Raw genomic sequence first — 20,836 nt, forward strand, 5'->3', positions numbered from 1 at the left:
TACAGAAACGAGATGCTGGAGACGACATGCACATGTGAGATATGTGAAAACTTGGAACTTCTCTTGACTGCCATTGAGTATCCAAACCTCCAGAAAGACAGGGCCAAGTTGATGCAGCATGATCTCTGTGATCCCTCCAATGAAGCATGCGTGAATGAGACTTGTGGCAACTGTGGAGATGGTAACATATTCTATGAAGAGTTGATGACAGCAGTGAAATCGAAGAATGAACAGGGATACTACCAATGGGTGTGTGGTGAGAAGCATCCACAGAAAGTTCTTAAATGCGGAACTGGGTCAGAAGTGGCAGATATCTTGGTTACACTCATCAGTGCCTTCAAAACAACTACAGTTGATTTTGGCCCAACCCATTAACGTGGCTCACACAAAGCAGACTGAAATAGCCTAGGCTATACACTTAACGGTTCTCATATGCTATAGTTAGTACAGAACTACTTACATACACAGCCTATAGACTGTAACATATAATAATATATGACTTGTAGTCACATTGTACTATTATTAACATTAAGCAAAAGAGCGGATATTTAAAACTCTCTGATGGAAAAACGATGGGTGGGCGGGGTCGCTTGACTGCAAAAGACATCGACAACCTTCAATTGTAATATGGACTTGCGATACAGAGAAATACTGGTAAATTAGAGGCCATGAAAAAGAACATTTCTGCAATTCTGAAGCACAAGGCAAGTACTAATGATAGCCATGATCACACACACTGTCCAGAAAGAGAAGCCAGTTGGTGTGGATTTCAGAAAGCCAATGCAAAAGGGGAGCAATATAATCATAAACACAGTTTACCAACAGCGATTATAGATGCAATAACACCAATTTGTAACAACCTCTCGAAAGATTCACTGTTGTCAAAGTGCCTTGATGGCTTTACCCAAAACGCTTGTGAGAGCTTTAACTCTCTTATTTGGAAGAGAGCCCCAAAAGAAATATACACAGGGAAAACTTTGGTAGTTACTGATGTTGCTTTAGCTGTAGGCCGTTTCAATGATAGGAGTGAATTCGTTGTGCAAAATATTGAAATTGTTGGGTGTTGATCCGGGACATCACACCACAGCTTGGAGCTTAGATGAAGACAAACTTAGAATAAAACATTGCAAAAAGAGGGCAGAAACAAAAGAAAAGAAAATAAGGCAGGCATTGAGACAGGAAAGGAAGCAAAATGATGAGGAAACAATAGAAAAGGAAGGAATAACATATCTCTCCGGTGGATTTTAGACATTACTTTTTTGCGTGTGTCGTCTATTGCACAATAACTCATTATCATATTTTGATAGGTTTACGATTTGTAACAGTCATAACTTTAGTTAGCTACATCAGATTAACTCCAAATTTTCAGAGACAATGTATGAAGTGTTGTTTTATGCAATGACCATGAGAAAACTGATCATTTTGTTTGTGGACAGTACTTATACATTTAATTACTATATGATGATGTGCTTTCTCATTAAATATGCAAATTAATGCGCCGCACTAATTAATAAATAATATTTTCTAAAAAGTTCTTATTGTGGTTGCATGAGGATCTACCCCCTTAATGAAATAAAACAAAAACCAAAGCTGTAAGTTGTTTGGTTAAAAACGTATGTATGTTGAAAGTTTTATGTTATGTTATTCCTTTATTCATTAGTTACCATGGCAAAAGTGGACGAAAATTGAAAAAAATTGTTGTATTCTATATTGTTCCTTTTAAACTTCCATCTGGAGTCATAATTATTTATAATGAAGCTCATAAGCAATTTTTTCCGTTTTTCTGCACATGGGGGTACCCCCTTAAGCTAGCAGCTTTGCAAGAGCTAACTTTTTAACTTCATTATACGATCCATTTATTATACCTTTTATACATTTATCCTCATTATAAATGTTCGGTTTATAATTGTTGCAATAAACGATAACTACTGTAGTATGCACTGAACACTGTACATAATTAAGCATGCCCATGCACAGTAGCACGAGCTGGATTGTTGTTGGTGACTTACAGTAATACCGATTGCCACACAGTATGCATCACAGAGGATTTCCCTGGCATGTTGTGCTATGCTCTGTGCGTTATGCCAAGACCCTGCTTGTGTGTGCATTATGCAGTTATTTTTTAATGGAATGGAATAGCCTTTGGGGGCTTGGCAGAAAGATTGGTCCAGTTGAGCAAGTGTGAGGTTTACTGCCTTATTGACACAGGTTCTCATGTCTCAGTCCTCACAGTATCCTCTTTTAAATGAGCACCTTGCTCAGGAAACACAGAGGATTTGAGTTCCCATTTGTTGCGTACTGGGGCAATGGGTTGGCCATCCCGTACATAGGCTAAATTCAGCTAACAGTTGGTCTGCTCAGTCAAGAGCTTCCAGACAATAAATCCCTGATAGCAAAGTACTTGAAGGGGACCCCATTGGAAGACCAGAAGAGGAAGGTACCTGGGTGGATAGGTTGATATATACTTAAACACCTACAAGGGCCTCTCCTTAGAAAATGAATTAGAGGCAGATCAGGGCCTCTCCTTGGAAACGAATTAGAGGCTGCAGGCAGATTAGATGGTAGCAGGTGAGGACCTGCCATCGGAATTGTTTAATAGAAAGAATGAACAGGGAACATTTCTCTGCCTGAAGAACAGCTGCTGAAATCACTATTAGACCTGGCAAAGACCCCGCCAATCCACCACACTGCTACGTGCACTACTGCATATACACACTATACAATAGTGAACACTTTGCCTCAGCTATGCACAGCTGGTCAAAGACACTGTAGCATAAATCAGCAAGGTACCCACACAGTAAGTATACAGATTATCCCAAAAGAATATGTAATGCTTGTAACTATAAATACAAATATTTTAAATATTTTTGGCCATTAAGTGAGAACACAGCATCATTTTTTTTGGCCGCAATTGGTAGCCTTGGGCCAACTCTGAGGGAATTTAGACGCAAAGTAGTTGAGGATGGACATTCGATGGCATTAAATTGGATGGACCAGTGGTGGAAAATTGTGATTGACTCAGTAGTTACAAGATTGCAACAATGCATTTCAAACAGATTTGATGTTGCAGACAATGAACCACAAGCAGCAGCTTTGGCCAAGATTATTGACTTCAAGTTGTGGCCCATAGTGGAGGAAGAGGGTAAGCTTTTTATTTTAGCATCAGATAAGTTCATGTCTAAAAGATAGTTTCAATCTCTTTAAAAATTTGGACTAATTAGATAGAATGTAACTTTGATACTTTAACCATCACAAAACTGCTTTGTTTAATTTTAGATTTTGGCAATGAAGAATTGGCTCTCCTTGTGGACTATCACCGTATAATGCTCCAGAATTGTGGAAATCCTGACATGGTTGAGGTTGAATGGGCTGGAATCAAGAGCAGTGTTTACAATCAGTATGTATCATTAATCATCCATCACTTTCAAAAAGGACAACTTCTACCCATAGATGATTTGAGCTTAACCATACATTGATATGCAGTATCATTTTATCTCTTCACACAGCTTCAAACCAGTACACACCACAACTTGGGATCAGGTAAACAACAGGTTCAGAGAGGATGGCCCCAACTTACTGTTCTTGGTGGACCTCCTACTAACAATTCCTTCTCACTCTGTGGAATGTGAAAGAGGGTTTAGTCAGATGAAGAGGATAAAGACAGGTTGGAGGAACAGGCTCTTCTGCAGTACCCTAACCAGCTTATTAAGAATACTGCTAGAAAGTCCCAGAGAATCAGAATTTGACCCCTTGCCAGCTATCCATTACTGGAACAGCAGTGCCAGACGAGCAAGGCGCGCCTTTCAACTGCGATATGGCAGCAGGCAGCTCACCAGTGGGGACACTGAAAGTGATGATGAGGGTCTGAGCAATGATGAGAGCGAGGGATGAACATAATTAATAATACCTGTACCTAAGAACGGAAGGGGAAGGGAACTGAGAGGAAATGTTGTTTATGATTAATGACATTTTTGTTGTACGCTGCAATTAACTCTCATTTGTTGATGTTTTTTCACAGCTTTTTATCCATTTTGTGCCTTATCTTTACTGCTATGTGTGAGACTAATTTGCCAAGTTCCCTGTCTTCAATATGAGGCTCTAAGTTAGAAGATGTAAATAAAGTAATGAAGTTGAATAAAATGTATCTTCTCCTTATTGGAGTTCCTTTGGCCATCCCAAAAACATATAACCTACTCTACATGTTTCCACTGCAGGACGACCAAAATTTCAGCAGGGCAACCAAAAATTGGTGAGCTGGTTGTCCTGGGGACAACCACTTAAAATTTCTACAATTTCTACACTGCATAATACTATTGTGCTATTAGCTATTAAACTGCGAACAATGTACCTCTGCCAAGGCAGGTAAAATAACTAATGCTACCTCATGATCCCTCGGCAAACCCTGTCACATACTAGCCACAGGTTTTACGGTTCTAGAACATAGTTCAGGGGATAAGGAAATTGTTTTGACGGACATTTTCTCAAAGTTCAAACAGGCCATACCGACCAGGGACCAGAACGCTAGTACTTTGGCAAGAACATTACAAACGTTTTGGTGTGCCTAGCGCGTTTCAAGATAACCAAGGATGGAAATTTGAAGGAAATGTCGTTGAGTTGTTATGTACAGTGTATAATATTGAGAACAGCAGGCCCACTCATGACCATCCAGAAAGATATGCACAACTTGAAAAGAATTAATCACAACTTAATTGGATAACTTCTAAAGATAATTGACTTTGCTCAACAAATTATTAAGCTGTGATTCCTTCATGGGAGACTATAGGTGAATTTCTTGTAAATGGACTGGTTAAAATCTAGAATAACTTTAAAATATAATTCCCTTTTTCATATGTGGTATTAAGTCTTCCTTATTAAATTGGATGCAATCGGTACAATTCTTGTCGATAAACTGTTAAGCCTCTGATGAACTTCAAAGAATGATATAATTGGCCAACAATATATACAATTATCATTCCCTGTAGTGAGGGCATCAGTGTATGTCCTATAATTGAACTGGATAACCACTGGGTACCTACAACAGACTTGTCCTTCCCTCAGTGACAGAAATTTGTGCATTTCCTATAAATGAAATGTTTAGCCCCAGGATAACCTCAAAAGATAATTTACTTTTTCCAACCAGATATTAATTAATCCTTCCTTTGGGTAACCTCACAAGTATACTTGGGTCATCATGACCTCAATGGTCATAGGTATATATCAGTCTCTTTGGAAGAGACAGCTGGTTGTCTTTCCACGTTATCTACGATGTTCAATTAAGAAATCAAAACATTCTTAATATTAACAAACACATTCATAGATTTTATAGATTTGATTGTTTCTGTCAAAATGGATGCTTAACCCTTATTCTGAGGCACCTCTTTCTATTTGTTTGAATATGGGTGTCCAATCGGTTGGGGGGGGGGGTGGGGGAAGGGGGAACAATGGGTCCTACGTGACCCAAAGAAAGGCACAAAGTACCTAACAATGCAAAGTGAAATGATGGAATCACCTTTGACAATTTGCCATATTTTGGAACCTGTTTACCTTTTCGGCTGTCAGACTATTTTATCTCTGTGTTTCAAGTAGGTAGGATCATTTGAACGGAGAAGAGATGTCGGTGGGTCTATTTCTTGAGGGTCATCGTAAGCTGTTGAGATTGTTGCTAAAGTCTTCTGCTTTTTCTTTACAGGATATCTGCAAAGTTTCTCCCCATGGTATCTATTAACATTATGTCAAAGAAAAAGGAAAAAGAAACAAAAACGAAATTGTAGCTATCAATGGCTTGGGTGCATCAGATGCTTCAAGTTTAATACAAGCCACTTGATACTTTGAGAATGAGGTGTGGCCTTCAAATAATTGTTTCCCTGAGGAATCATAGACTTCCATTTGGAGGGAAAGGAAAGGAGAGGCATGTGTTTTGTGTTAATTAAGTTAACAATGGATGTCATTTATGTGGAGTTTTAATTGGTTTTTAGACAGCTTCGATAAGAGGAAATATATTTATTTTGGATATAAAGGAATTTGACTGTCTTTACGTTTATTCATGTGTTCAGTCTGTTACTACTATAACTACTTGGCAAAGCCAAATCTCTGCCAAAATTACACAACAGGAACTAACTGGACATTTAAGAGGCTTTTTATCTACCTATTCCATTGTTCCACAACATACATCCTACATTTAAAGGCTTTCAATGATTGAAATCCAAGGACATTTTCCTGCTGAACTTGACTCAATGAAACGATTATAATGCAACAATGAATTCTTTAAAGAACAATTTGATGAAAATCAAGTAAATTCAAACTGGTGACTCACCCAAATCCTTTCTTGTCCTTTGGGGTTTGCCCTTCGTTCTCCAGGGCATCAGGTATACCAGACTTAGATCTACCAAGCCCATCTCCATCCTTCCATCCCATCTGGTTCATCAGTTGACGACCAACACCCTACCAGAGAGAAGATAAAACCAAAGTAATAACTTTCAAAAGGAACCTTCTGTAATTTCAAAAGTAACAACTGATATGAACCGTGATAGAAAAATCTTCCTCATAAGTCTTCCAAAGTGAAAATAAACACAGCAAACTTTAAAGAAAACTACTTTTAAATCTTTCTCACAGTAGGGACAGGATAAAATGGATTTGAAGATCAAGATGAAGATTTGTGGATGAATAAAAGAAATGTACCCTCAATTTAAACAGATTTTAATTCTAAAGATGCCTGAACTCTATTAATCCCAGGGTAACACTTCCAATCCTCAAATGTTTACTGATGAACGTTAAAAACTGAAAAGCTTTCAATTCTGCAAGTTATGGAGTAGATGTCTTTACACAGAAAATTTCCTTAACAGCATAGTGGCTAAAATGTCATTTTACTTTACTAGGTAAAAGGAAACTGCTCTTTCCATTGTAAATAATCAATGAAATCTAGAATGACCCATAATACAAGCCCACATATATACCATTTGAAATAATGTAATGTTCCTCTTTTCGAAGAAACAATAAAATATTTCAAACTATTGCTTTAGGCCACAAACCTGTGTTCAGTGTCCTTGAAATGAGGTTTGTGAAAACAAAGGGATAACATAACAGCAAAATTAGGCAGTCACTCCCTTTACATCATCAATGAGCAAATTAGCTCACATTTATTCATAAATAAAACTAGAGTTAAGAAAAGACTTGAAAACTGGTCAATGTTGGTGGGAGTTGCAGCTATTTTCGTGATTTCTTTTGCTTATTAGAGTGATTAGGACAATGTTGCTCATAGGTATTTTGAGACCTTTAAGGATATGTACCATGCTGAAGTCAGCCTTTGTTATCTTCAAATATCTGGATTTTGACTACAATTCTTTTCCCTTGCATTAGCAGGATTGTTGAGGTATGTTAGTATGCTGTGCTGACTACTACAAACCTTTGTGTGATCCTCAAACTGTCCAATTCTTTTCTTCTTTGTGAAAACACTTGTGTCCTCCTCTCCCCTCCGTATCCTTGCCTCTTTCTGAATCTGTAACCAGTCTCTTGCATCTTTGGTTCCGCCATCTGTAAAACAATAAAATACACGCTTCAAAGTTGGGAGGAAAATCAACAAAGTTCTCTCCATGACTTAACGCAGCAGTTCTCCAGCAGGGCTCCGAGGGGGTGCTAAGCTATCGGCTTTAACATAAAATTTCCTGAAAGAGTAAGTTCAATAAATGTCAATAATTGTTTTTATTTTTGTTTATGCACGGTTGAAGCAGGATCTGTCACAAACTGGAAAACCCATTTAAACCAGATAACCAAAAGGGTTAGTGTCTCATCGCCTGAATGAGAAGATTTAATGTAAACTTTGTGCAAAGACAGTTTTATACACTTAATATGGTTATACCTTTGTGAGTAAATGTGATTGCACAGGTCTCACACTTTCAACTCTGTTGACATTTGACCTCCATAGGAAATGATGCATATCTTGTACTTAACAAGGCAGATCATACACCAAGTACTAATTTCATCTAAGCTTTACTTTTGAAGTGATTGAGTTTACAAGGCTCTTAGACTTTGACCTCTGCTGACATGCAATGTGGACCTTTGACCTATGCAGAAAAGATCTTCTGCTCAACAAGGTGAATCCACATGCCGAGTATGAAGTAAATCCAAGCCTTGCTTTTTGTGCTCTCTTATTTTCAAGTTTTGTCAGATTTAACATCTGTTGACCTCAAATCACCTTTGACGAACACAGAAACAATAGGGTTCTTGTTCTCAAAAAGGTATTCCCCTTGTAAAATATAATCCACTTTTCACAGTAAAAGTTGAGACTGACCTTTTTCATAAAAGATGCTCATATCAACATCCCACTCATCTGAAGTTCTCTCGTCAAAATCTATGAATCAAAGAAAGAAATAGTGATTAGAGAAGAAAACGATGAAAGCAGCTTACTGAGATTGGTAGAGATTTTGTAGTATTTCTGCCATGGTGAGTTGTTTGTTATTTACATACACAACTCAACTGGACCAAAAGAAAGACTGTAATTGGCTTGAACAAATAAAAAACCCAAATTATCCACTCAACACACAGTTGATAAGCAAGGCTATATTATACACACTTTGAACCAACAATACAAAGCTGAATTCAGTTAAAGGAGCTGATCTGTTTCTTTGTTTTCTTGGTTGTTGTCAATAAGATTACAAAACAACATAACCTTTTATGAATTTTATTTTACGGCTCTATCTCACCCTCCCCTCACCCCAAAAATATATATCATGTGAAAGACCTGGACTGAATCCCCAAGTCTATAATTCTATATACTGTATGAGAGACAAGGAAAGAGAAAGGAATGTTAGACAAGTCACCTCCTTTCATAGCATCCCAGTATGCTGCATCTGTGTAGAAGACCAGTCCACTACTACCTTTATCCCAGACTATCTCCATCTCCTCTTCAAATAGCCTCTCATCCGTCCGATCCTGTTTGGTGACGTCATCATGAAGACTTTCATGCCTCTCCCACTCCTCGCAAGTGTCGTCGTCATCATCCTTATAACATGAGAATACAAATTATTGTTTAACTATTAAATTAGGCAGTCAGGAATAATTTAATGCTCCAAGTTTGCATAGCACACTTGAAGGCTCTAAATGTTCCCTTACAAATGACTATGGTACCCATGTACAAATGCTGCTATACATCTTTGCACTTGAAGAATACAACAATTTGCACATTTTGTATAACAATTTGCAATGCGATACCAGGTAAATTATTCCCTGATGTAGACTGTAGTAGGTACTGTACCATACTGTACAGTACAGTAGCATTGGTGGACAAAAAATCCCACAAAAGTGTCCCTTTCCCTCTGATACAAACACACCAGGATGCTTCATTGAACTTATTTTCTTCACAGATTGACAACATCCAAATGTGATAGTACTACATAGCGCACATTAACATTAAAAAGACCACTGATAAATGTTGGCGACTATTTAAAACAATGGTCCGCGGACTACTGTATGAGGTGTGGCATTTTGTTCATTGGGTAAAAGCTAGTTTTCATGCATTCCGAGTGTCGATTCTAAGGGATGGGGGTCTGGTGTGTTGCAGCTAAGTCCTCAAAGGAGACCCTGGGTGTTGGTCTAAACATTTCTGGACTGCTGTTATATGACATCTACATGTAATTATGATCTTTCCAAAGAGACATGATCCCCATTAATACACTAAATAAGTTATCTTATTCAGGCTGTTGCATTTCCTCAGTGCAGTTGCCTTACCTCTCCAGAATCAGAGTTTTCTCCTCCAATTCTTCCATCTTCCTTACTCTCACTGTATTCTCCTTCTGATCCCTTCCCACTACTCTTCCTTGCAGTAATATCATGAATATCTCTAAGATCGTCTGTGATTTCTTGTCCTGCACCTGTAACTGCAACTTCTTCTATACATTGACCTGGATTTACACTGGTCCCATATTGGAAAGGCACATTCCCATATTTACGATTAGATCTCCTCTTTGGGAAACTCAAGTCAAGCTTCTTGATGACACTTGGTGGAATTTTGCAGTCTCTAATGAGTTTCAGGAATGTTTGAGTAGGTGTTCCAACATTTCCATTTGGCATTATCTCTGGAGGATTGAGCTCTGGTAACTTGTTGAGGTCATCTCTCGTGAATGAGACCAAATCTGAGTTGGAATTATCTATGGAACACAGAATGAAGTACTTACAGTTACATTCTATTGTGTACCATAAACGAGTGTTAACACTTTAACTTGTTGTTAATTACTAGCACAGAGTACTGTTCTGTATAAACTGGTAAAAAGAAGATGACAGTTTGAAAATGTGCAGAATAAAAACTGAAGTTAAACAAATTTTTTTAAAGAAAAATGTTGTCCACTTGATAAAAAACCTACTGTATTGGTTAGCTTTTAACATAAGGTTCAACCTGATCTCCTTTGTTATGTGTACATGTGTGCCCTATGTGAATCATTTACATTCCACCCTGCACAAATCAGCTTACCTGCTCCTGTCGATGAGCTCCATGTTTTAATACCTACAATAAAGCACCTGATACCCATAGCATTCCCACTACGGTCAACCCATGGTTTTTTATGGTATAATTTTAGAGCTGTCTTCAAATTTATATTGGCTATTTTTATGACACAACATTTTCTGTTCGACTTGAAGTCAGATGTAGATGCAGAGTTGGGTCTTCCATTAACTTCGTTCAGTCTACTGCTATTGCCAGAACTGCTGATACTCGCGTGTGGAATATCAGTGCTGTGCCTTGGCGACTCCTCATCGGGCCTACAATTTGCGGTAACATGATCTTCTCGTGACTTAGCGTTAGGCCTAGCGTTATCAACTTCTCCACATTCTGTCGATTTGACAACTGGTTTGCTTAACCTTTGCTCTGGTCTATTTCGAAAGTGAAAGCACTTGAATCTCCTCTCTTCTACAAACTGTGAGAAGTAGTTTCGCAAGTCTTGCGAATGAAATGAATTTGGGATATTGGAAATCAAAGCAAATACATCGACATTTAAACGGTTGGTAGTCATGTTATGATTGATGCCGAGTAAAATCCTTTCAACACATATTTGAGTTAATTCTGATGTGTAAAAATCGTACAAAACATTACACACTAGTATGTTGATGCCAGTATTATTTTTTCCAGTATTTTTTTATGTTCAACTAAACCTAAGGAAATTTAATTCTTTATCTAACTTGTGTTAGTGAGTGAGTTTTCATCTGTGGTTTTCATATGTTTGTTGACGTTTGATTGCGCAATCTACAGCACACCGTAGTGTAAGTTCGAGCCTACACAGTACACGTGAAACAGTGTGCTCCCACGTACGTATGCCGTAAAAGCTGTAGATTTCTGTCATTCATCAACACACGTTACACTTACAGTTACACAGTACAGGAGTAAAGAGCGAAACATACGTATCATGGCACAGGGAAAATTAAAAACAAAGACGTCTATACCAGACCGAGCCAAAAATAAGAAGAAGCAGAAGCTTCAACAACAGAAGAGGTCACAGCTCAGGAAAGGATGTAAGATCCAGAATCGGCATAACGTTAGACCTTTACTAAGTTAGCCTAGCCTAGCTAGTCCTAACTAGTAATAACTAAGGACTAACGTTACTACGTTAGGCATGATTAGTATTAAGTCATGCCTAACGTAGTAACGAGGCGCCGTCATATCAATTCATTGATCATCTACGTAAATTCTAGGAAAAGCCACCGCCCACAAAAGGCTATCAAACACTTCATGTTTAAATCGTTGAAGAAATAATGTTACTCAGGAAGCATTCACCATGTATTTTCGTCATAATCTTGTGCATGTACTTATTATAGACCTGTATACATTGTCAATATTTTGTGTCTATGTATACAATCTTAACAGTCAAATGGTAAGAGATTATTATTCATACCAACAAGATGTACTTTTATGCACATAAAAAAAAACATGGAATGGGCAGGTTCTGTAGCTTAGACAAACTATCGCCATATATCAAAAAGGTATCTGAAGATAATTCCACTGGATATGGTATGAAGGAGGAACAAAAACACTAGCAAGTAACAAGGTGGGTAAGCTGTCTTTTCCACCAGACTCCTATTGCAATTATTTTGTCATAATACTGTGTTTCGCTATGATTCTTATTTAACCAACAATCAGGTAAAAATCCACCAGTGCAATGAAATTTGAATTGATGATTGGATAAGTAAGCAATAGTGCCATCTTTATTGAATCAAGGATTGGGTGAATAGGCCCCTCCAGTTTGTCAATGACTCTGATTTCTTGTAATAGCTGCCACTTTTGTCAGCTAAGACTGTAACACCTACCGTACCTTCAATTTTTCTGTGTCAGGACCTGAGACAGAAATTTAGTTACTTGATCCCAACCTTCGCAAGACTTTCCGAAGGTGTAAAAATGCCTAAACTATCCTTATTTCTTTTATTTTGTTAAGAGAAGCAAAACCCAACCATAAGCCCATCAGTAGTGAATGCAATCTATTGTGTGGAATGAAGTTTAAATAAGTAATGAAGCTTAATTGTGCAACTAACTAGCCTCTAAGGATCTTGATGCTTTGCAGTGGAATGTACACACAGGCCAAATCGAATATGAAATCGTGAAGATAAAGGGCGGATCAAGGCCAGGCGGCGCGGAAAATTACCTAGACAGTGTTTCTATTATATTTGGACCAGATTGCTTAGGCATACATGGTCGGGTTGGACGTGTGACCCATTAGCATAGGTCAGGAGAATGCGCTATGCTACTTGATGGCTTTATAGTAACAGTAAGTTTGTTGTCAAAAATGGGTTTTGTTATCCTATTAAACAATTTAAATGATCATCAAAAGTAAAATTTATCTCTCATGCATACTTTGGATGGATGTTCATGAAGAAGCAAAGGAAATAAGAACTGATAACCTCTGAGATACAGTGTCAAACTAATTCAAATGTTAGCATCAGAAATCTGGTAATGAAATTAAATTTTGGGCAAACTTATGATCTCTCATGCAACAAAAGTTTGAAACCTAATTTCTTTTATCAATTCCAGCTCGCTTTATTGCCCCAAAGAAAGCTCATAAACTGCAATCAGCCAAGTTAAAGAAGGTGAGTTTGTTTACCAATCTCAGATCTCTGTCTTAAGAGTATATATACAGTATATATGTAGACTGACAGTTTCTTACATAGTTTATTGATAAAATTAAATTTATTACAGGAAGATTTAGGTTGACAGCATTGTATCTATCACCAAGACTGAGGTCATGTCATAAAATGCCATGTATGTTAATGAATGAAAAGTTAGGTAATGAAGCATAGCGTGATCTGATATCATTTATTTGTTTTCGCAGTTCAGTAGGAATCAAATTTCAGCATTCTTAGTATGAATTTTATATACATACATATGTCATGCTTCCAAAATTCCATCACCCCCCAGCTATTACATTGCTCGGATGCAGATTTTGGTGGACACCTCTCGGTAATCCTGAAATTCTTCACAGCCTGGGCATATCCTTTGAAAGTTCTCAAGGCTAATAATAAACATATTGACTGTATAAACAGAAATTCAATTTTAGAAAACAGAAGTGCTAAAGACACCACTGACCATATTCCAATCGTCCTCCCTTATCTTAAACTTAATGAAATAATAAATGCTTGTTTCAACTGTAGTGATAAATTCACAGATATGTTATGTTTGCCCACAGAATCTACAGAAGACGATCAATAAATGCATTGAAAGTGAAATAGCCGCCAGGGTGACCTCTCAGGAGGGTCAGCAGCTTAAAGTGGTCAATGTTCCTAAAGGTAGTGGTGACAAAAAGAAGAAGTGAATAGAATGAAGATGAATGCGAGAATGAAGATGACTGTGTCCGACAAGAAATCAAACAATTCTGAGTGTTCATGAACACAGTATCATTCGGATGTGTACATTCTCAATTGATATCTTGTGTAGCAGCGAACTTGCAGACATTTGAAAGTAGATAACAACCAAGCTGGTCTGGTAATTTGCATTCTAATGCAGTGGCACTTGTTCTCCTCTTAATGGAATTTTGCTACGTGCCTTTGGAATGGTGGTGACATTCGATATGGATGTGAACGCACCAATCAAAATTTTATGGACAAATTGGTTAGTTTACAGCCATGTTCATGTACTGGGAGAAGATAGTGTTGCCTCCATGCTCAAGAAGGAAGCTTCACTCACCTACAACAAACTAAACAACATTTCTATAATCAGAAAAGATATGTTTGTAATTGGGGTGTAATGGGAGTGAGGTGAGAGAAGGGGAGGGGAGGGTGGCCTAAACTGTACATAATAACTGATATTGCTGGGCTAGGCTACATAATAACTTACATATAATTAACTTTGGGCCTAGGCTAAGTTTAAGTCATCTTGCATGTATTGATTGCTCTAATCCCCATTGTAGATCCAAAAAAGTTGCAATGGGATGGGAAAGGGACATCTTCATTGCATGGGGATGGGAAGGGGACATATTCATTGCTTTGGTATCTGAAGGGGACATCTTAATTGTATGAACATGGGAAGGGTATATCTTAATTGCATTGGGATGGTAAGGGTATATCTTAAATTCTTAATTGTATAGGGATGGGAATGGGGCACACTAATTGCATGTAGATGGGAAGGGGCATTTTAATTGCATAGGGATGTGCAGGGGGCATCATATAAGAAATAATAAGACAGGTTTGATGAAAATTACATGTATGTGCTGGCAAAACAAATCATGCACTGTTTGTCTGATAAATTCCTAAATCATTTCAACCATAAATACAAGGTTTTTGTTTCTTTCTACATGAGTACTGTATCTACATCTTTATATTCTTTATTTTGTTGTCATATTTGCACAGAGGAAAACCCTTATGTCTTTGGAATAACCAAACCTCCTGTAACCTGCAAAATAGTTATTATGTTATAATCACAGAAACTTAAAGAAAATAGCAGCGTGTCCATTTCACATGAGAAATGTGTTTAAGAAAACTTAACAAAAGAAGCAAACCCCACAACATCCTTAAGAAGCTAACCCCACAACATCTTTATATTGTAGATATCATGCTGTGAAGAACGAATATATGAGGAAACATTCCAGAAATGACATCTTTCAAACTAACTCATACTATTCTGTACTGTTGTAAGGGGGCTCTTCATTATAACCACCCCTGTCACATTGGGTATTGGTAAGTGATGAGCTTGCCTCTTCTTTAGAGATCACAAGAATATTACGGTGAAATCTTTGGCATCAATTCCTACTTTGTCAAGCTTCTAATAGATTTGAGCTCCTCTACACCTTCCATTACATTTAATATACATCTATGTAGACACATATATTATATGACGCACAGGAATATGACTGAACAACCTTCAGAAGAGTTTCATGTTTGGTCGAAAAGAAAGGATCACAGACTGTGGGACATGAAGTCCCCATCAAGGAATGGATGAAACAAATTACCACAGAAACTTGCTAATACTACAATACGCTGGACAGACAATCTAATTTACCCTTACGATTATCCATGCAAAAGGCGATATGATACTATTTATTTTCATATCTACACAAAAACATTGATAAGATTAACTAAACAGGCGCGTATCCAGGGGAGGAGGCGTTGGGGGCGCGCCCCCCGGGTAAGGAAAAGAGGATAGAAAAAAAAAGAAGAAAAAAGGGGAAAGAGGGGGAAAAAAGAAAGGAGGAGAGGAAGGAAGGGAAAAGAAGAAAGAGAAAAAGGAGAAAAAGAGGGAGTAGAAGATAAACGCCAAGACCTCGGGAAGAGAAAGAGGAACAGTCATAATTACAGCGCTGATCCCTATTATATACACAGGGTAGCCAGTGACAGATCAAGGATTACGGAGGGGACGTGCGCCTCACCCTACCCCTTACATCGACAACTCCCATTTTTGACGTTCCATTTTCCTCTCTCACTAATGTATCTATATATATACTATATATGGTCTACCATAACGTGTGTGTGTGTATGGACGCCTTAAACAATTGTACAATTGTGCTATGGAACCAACTGTGGCTGGTCTTGAACTCGACCGAGTCGTCGGGGAACATGACGCATTTCGGGAAGGGGGCGACCGCCCCCCCCCCCGAGCAAATTTACTTTATGATATCGCTAGTAATTTCAAAATAGACAATGATTAGATGCAACTTACAAGGCATGGGAAGTGTCATTTCCAGTGATCTGGAAGGCATTTTCGGCCAAAATTTCTTGTACGCTTCACGCCAACTCATGGTGGCGTTACGCTTAGATAGTTTGCCTACAGGCTTCGCCCTCCCTTGGCAAATTACTCGCTACACGCCTGTTCGAATTTGTCAAGCAAAGAGCAGATATCACATCATATCAGTGAGCATGAAAATGCATGTCCCAGGATGAACAGCCTCAAAACTGTCCATGTGTGTAGTCAAAGGCGTAGGAGCCCAATTGGATTTGGGGGCTGTAACGACTTGCCCGAAAAATATAACCAAAATTTTCGCGCGCCTTGCGCGCGTTCAACATGTTAATGTCAATATCATATAAGCAAGCATCGGTCATTACATCACATGGCATCGTGTGCCGTACGGTCCGTGAAAGTTGCGCAGTATACCGCCGGATGCTAATGTAAACAACGAAATGTCTTATGTAGATGGAGAAAAAGCATGGAGGTCCAATTATGTCAAAACTCTCTTTTATATTAGTAATGGCGAATTCGTCGGCCAAGCTTAGAACTTTAATTACCAAGGAGATCATTTTTAAACTATTCATTTCCTTAAGCTACATCATTGCTATTTATTTTTCTTTCAGTAGGTGCCTGAAAAATTCCCAGCATATTGCCCGAATTTTCAGGGGGGAATATTGGTTGGGGGGGGGGGGGGCTGCAGCCCCCGCCTCCTACGCCTATGTGTGTAGTGTTCGGTTTCGAAATATCTGATATCGGAAATATCTGGTATTTTTCATTTCCTTCAACCAAGTTTTATAAAAGCCGTTATAAGAGGTTTTAATATTTGTACACCAATAAATCAACTGAAAATTTCATGACCAACATTCTTCATCATACTTCCCTCTACTAGTGCAATTTTGACCTGTCTGTTAGGGCTTGAAGGAGGTTTTTCTATATTGGTTTTCCATAGATGAATTTTTTGCAACATTATGAATTGTTTTGAAGTGATTTTATTCACGAGAAATGTGAATTTTCAAATTCTGAACAAATAATGGGCTTAAAACCTTGAAAAGTGGGGTTTTCGGATATTGTGGGCCGTGACGTAGAATCACTTACAAAAGCAATGAATGATCCACAGGACATACAATGAGGTTGAACATGATGTGTGACTGGTGACAATCTTCAAAAAGGTTATGGATGGAAACAAAAACTATTGGGAAATACTTGGTTCTCAGGCAAAAGTGTACATCTGGTTGGTCATTTTCAAGCCCGAGAAGTGCCATTTCCGGTGATCTGGGGGGTATCAAAACCAGAAATTTTCTTGTACGCTCCGCGCCAACTGATGGTGGCGCTCCGCTTAGATAGTAATTCGCGCCCCCGGGTTTGAAAATCCTGGATATGCCCCTGCTTAACATGTAAATTTTATTACCGAATTTAGCTAGTTAAATTTAAAGATTCAAAAATCCATGTAAGAATATTTCTAATGGCTGTGGTACGTACTAAATGAATAAATTTCTTAGCAGAAAACAAACAGCCATATGTTGATTCTTGGGAACGTGAAGATATTACTATGTGAGGTAGATGTAATTTCATAGTCTTTGGTTGCACCCTATACTCTAACTGCCAGTCATGCTTCGGCTCAGCCAACGATACGGTACTATATATGCGACCCGTATGAGATCAATGTGCATCATCACTTGCCATGAGCAAGCCAGTCCCTAAGTCGACACATTTTCTTTGGATGTACTTTCCCAGTGAGTAAGTTGTTCCCCTATAACTTAACTCTGTAGATCTGCTCTCCTTGGTGATTTTAAAGGCTACGTCTGTTTGAGTTTCTGTGAGATGTGGTCTGTAAGTAACCGAAAAAATATGGTTCTATAAACGATCATCTTAACGGATAATGAGTTAGAAGACTGACAATTATCGAAGGTAAACCTCATACAAGCACTTGTCACTGCTGGTTACTAGGAACCGATGAGAGGGGCTTCAGGTGGGAAATGCATTCTCGTGCCGGGTAGGAGATTTGGGGGAAATAAAGAATAAAATACTGACTCTGGACGCCATTGATGGTTACTGTCACGGCCATCTATAATTTATCATTGGCAGTTTTATGTAACGGTAGAATTTAAAGTTAGCTTCCTTACCTGAATTTGTTGTCCTTTAGTTTCTATCGGTAGTAGACATGAAGCTACTGTACCAAGTACCCCAATCACTACAAAAGCGATGACTGCTCCTTTAACTGTATATGACGCCAATATCTGTTGTTAAAAATGTGATAAATAGTTATTAGCTTATTTCATCGTTTTTGAAATTCAAGTACAACATTAAAACTGATACAAATGGAGGCCTACACATATGCACTAGAACTTGCCTGTGAATGTTTATCATCCCAAATATGAACATTTTTTTTATTGTGCGACAATGCCACAAACCAACTGATGATTGGTTTATGCCTAAATATGTACTTTAGCCTGCGTCTCAGAAACGTGCATTGTGTAAACCAGATGTTTAAAGGGGCATTCCGGAGAACAAAATCGTCTGTCAAAATAGCTGTAACTAGTTTATACATTATTAAGATGAAAAAGTGTATTGGTTAGCATATTTCGCTGGAAATATATCACTTTTTTATTCAGTTTATATCTGGCAACAGTACAGTATGGACGCGGTAAGTAGCCTATGCAAAAAAATGTACTTCTGACAAACCAACTTTGGTGATCGATATATCTTTATGAACATATTAGTCGTTCTGAAAATTTTCTTGTGTTTCTGCAGCATTGATTCACTGACAAAGGCAGCATTTATCCACTGATATTTAGCCAAGGACAATTTATCCACTGACAGAGGAAGTTCTTTTTATCAAGAATAGATATTTAAATGAAACCTTCAGTTCAAACTTCATAGTACGTTGGTAACACGAGGGGGGGGGGGGCAGGCGCGGCGGAACGGAAAAATTATTGGGGGGGCTAATGTGTGGAAGCTATCTAAGCGGAGCGCCACCATCGGTTGGCGCGGAGCGTACAAGAAAATTTTGGGTTTTTTCAAACCCCCAGATGGCCGGAAACGACACTTCCCGAGTGTTTTATGCTGCGAATACCTAGCCCTAAAATATGGGTCTCAAGCCTGCAATTTCTCAGATTGCACGTAAAAGTCTGTAAAAACATTTTAATTTGTATGGTGTTTTAAGAGAGTAGCTATTACTCGTAGTGTACTCGCAAAGACGTTTTTGAGTGTAGTAAGGGCAGTGGCGGAGCTAGGGGTATTGGTCAGGGGGGGGCAAGGATGGTCTGTAGGGGCGCTTTCGACACTATCTAAGCGGAGCGCCACCACAGGTTGGCGCGGAGCGTACAGAAAATTTTTGAGTAAAGTTACTCCCTAGATTGCAGGAAATGACCCTTTCCGGGCCTTGCTAATTTGCAGATAAACGGAGAATAAATAGGTGTCGTCGCCATTTTGTCGGAAAATTACACCAACAGAATATGACAAATGTCAATAGGTATATGAGAGCGCAATAAAATAGTCAATAATCGCGGTTGGGGTGACAATGTGGTCTATAGCCAGGGGACGGGCCGAGGGACCAGGGTCCCCCAGCAATTACTAAAATTATTACACCTATATAGTATACGTGTGCATCGGACAGATCGACAAGTATGCATTGAAAAATGGGCAGATGCACGTTTCGGAGCCTTGGTAAATATTGGGGGGGCTTATCATGCATTTGCCCCCTCAACTTTTTCATTGGGGGGGCTGAGCCCCCCCCCCCCAAGCCCCCCCGGTTCCGCCGCCACTGGGGGGGGGGCGGGTGGCACTCGTCAGTTGTGTATCATAGTCAAAGTAATAGACCATCTACTGCGATTCATTTCCTGGACATGTGCAGGATTTATCTGACAACAATGAACCACCTTAAAACGCTCATAGCCTATCTGGACTTAACAGAACCTGTTAGTGACGTGCGGAAAATGTCTAATTTTCTGTGGTAAGAGTATGGCCATTTGAACAACTGAAAGAAACGTGTGTTTTGTATACGTCATAGTCTCTTACCTGAGCAAACACTGGGGCCACAATAGTTCCTAGTTTAGAAAAGGCGGTACCCATACCCACGGCGAGTCCTCTCACTGGTGTTGCGTAGATCTACCAAGTGGGAGAAAATATAGAACAAATTCATGACTTAATTTTTTTAAGTTTCCATTAAATGTCGGTGCATAATGTGTAGAAATGCGTATACGGTGAAGAAAGTGAGAATCGCATACAGCTATCTGCAGCTGTAGAGAACTCGTTTATTCTGATGTTACTGGAGAGCATGGGCGGCGATCCTGGGGGGGGGGGGAAGGGGGGATATATCCCCCCATGAAAATGGGTGGAGGGGATGTAATACACCATATCCCCCCCCCCCACCAAATGCCAGGGATAAGAATATTTTCATGCCTACATTTATGCATCATCGTGAATGTACGGCTCTTTTTTAGCTTCATTTCTCGCCTACCATAAACGCAGTGCGATCTTTTCAAATAAACCGTCTTTATAAAGCAAGAATAGTTGACTGTAGGCTTCATTGGCCCTATAACAACAAAATGTATTATTGCGCCCACGGTATTGATATAGTACATATATGCACCCTCATAGTATTCATATAGGCCCTACAGAAGGCCTTCACACGTACATGTTCCCTCGAACAGCTGAGAATCTCATGTTGGTAATGCTTAATACACGTTTCACCTGGATGCCCTAGCA

The 20,836-nt window shown here is 38.8% G+C and overlaps 4 protein-coding genes across 4 annotated transcripts in view; 2 read left to right on the top strand and 2 right to left on the bottom strand.

The window, feature by feature from the left end:
• The first annotated feature begins 2,966 nt into the window (after positions 1 to 2,966).
• On the top strand, positions 2,967 to 3,891 carry LOC139981572 (zinc finger protein 862-like). The gene is made up of 3 exons (XM_071994052.1): positions 2,967 to 3,142; positions 3,277 to 3,397; positions 3,507 to 3,891. Exons 1-3 carry the CDS (start codon positions 2,974 to 2,976, stop codon positions 3,889 to 3,891), a joined length of 675 nt encoding a protein of 224 aa, XP_071850153.1. The 5' UTR covers positions 2,967 to 2,973.
• Positions 3,892 to 5,555: 1,664 nt separating this feature from the next.
• LOC139981427 (G patch domain-containing protein 3-like) lies at positions 5,556 to 11,000 on the bottom strand. Its single transcript, XM_071993798.1, has 7 exons — positions 10,463 to 11,000; positions 9,724 to 10,142; positions 8,817 to 8,997; positions 8,288 to 8,347; positions 7,403 to 7,530; positions 6,314 to 6,441; positions 5,556 to 5,718 (listed from the first exon to the last, which is right to left on the bottom strand). The coding sequence occupies exons 1-7, from the start codon at positions 10,998 to 11,000 to the stop codon at positions 5,556 to 5,558; spliced, it is 1,617 nt and encodes a 538-aa protein (XP_071849899.1).
• Positions 11,001 to 11,255: 255 nt separating this feature from the next.
• LOC139981573 (UPF0390 protein zgc136864-like) lies at positions 11,256 to 14,774 on the top strand. The gene is made up of 3 exons (XM_071994053.1): positions 11,256 to 11,496; positions 13,007 to 13,062; positions 13,659 to 14,774. Exons 1-3 carry the CDS (start codon positions 11,391 to 11,393, stop codon positions 13,782 to 13,784), a joined length of 288 nt encoding a protein of 95 aa, XP_071850154.1. The 5' UTR covers positions 11,256 to 11,390; the 3' UTR covers positions 13,785 to 14,774.
• Positions 14,343 to 20,836, bottom strand: part of LOC139981571 (synaptic vesicle 2-related protein-like) — a 34,943-nt gene continuing 28,449 nt past the window's right edge. The window contains exons 13-15 of the mRNA XM_071994051.1: positions 20,147 to 20,236; positions 18,253 to 18,366; positions 14,343 to 17,957 (exon numbers count right to left, since the gene is read on the bottom strand). Coding sequence (XP_071850152.1) covers positions 17,919 to 17,957; positions 18,253 to 18,366; positions 20,147 to 20,236 — 243 coding nt within the window. The 3' untranslated portion in view covers positions 14,343 to 17,918. The remainder of the gene's footprint in view (positions 17,958 to 18,252; positions 18,367 to 20,146; positions 20,237 to 20,836) is intronic.

This window comes from Apostichopus japonicus, chromosome 15 (genome assembly GCF_037975245.1).
Source record: "Apostichopus japonicus isolate 1M-3 chromosome 15, ASM3797524v1, whole genome shotgun sequence".
In the NCBI taxonomy this organism is placed as follows: domain Eukaryota; kingdom Metazoa; phylum Echinodermata; class Holothuroidea; order Aspidochirotida; family Stichopodidae; genus Apostichopus; species Apostichopus japonicus.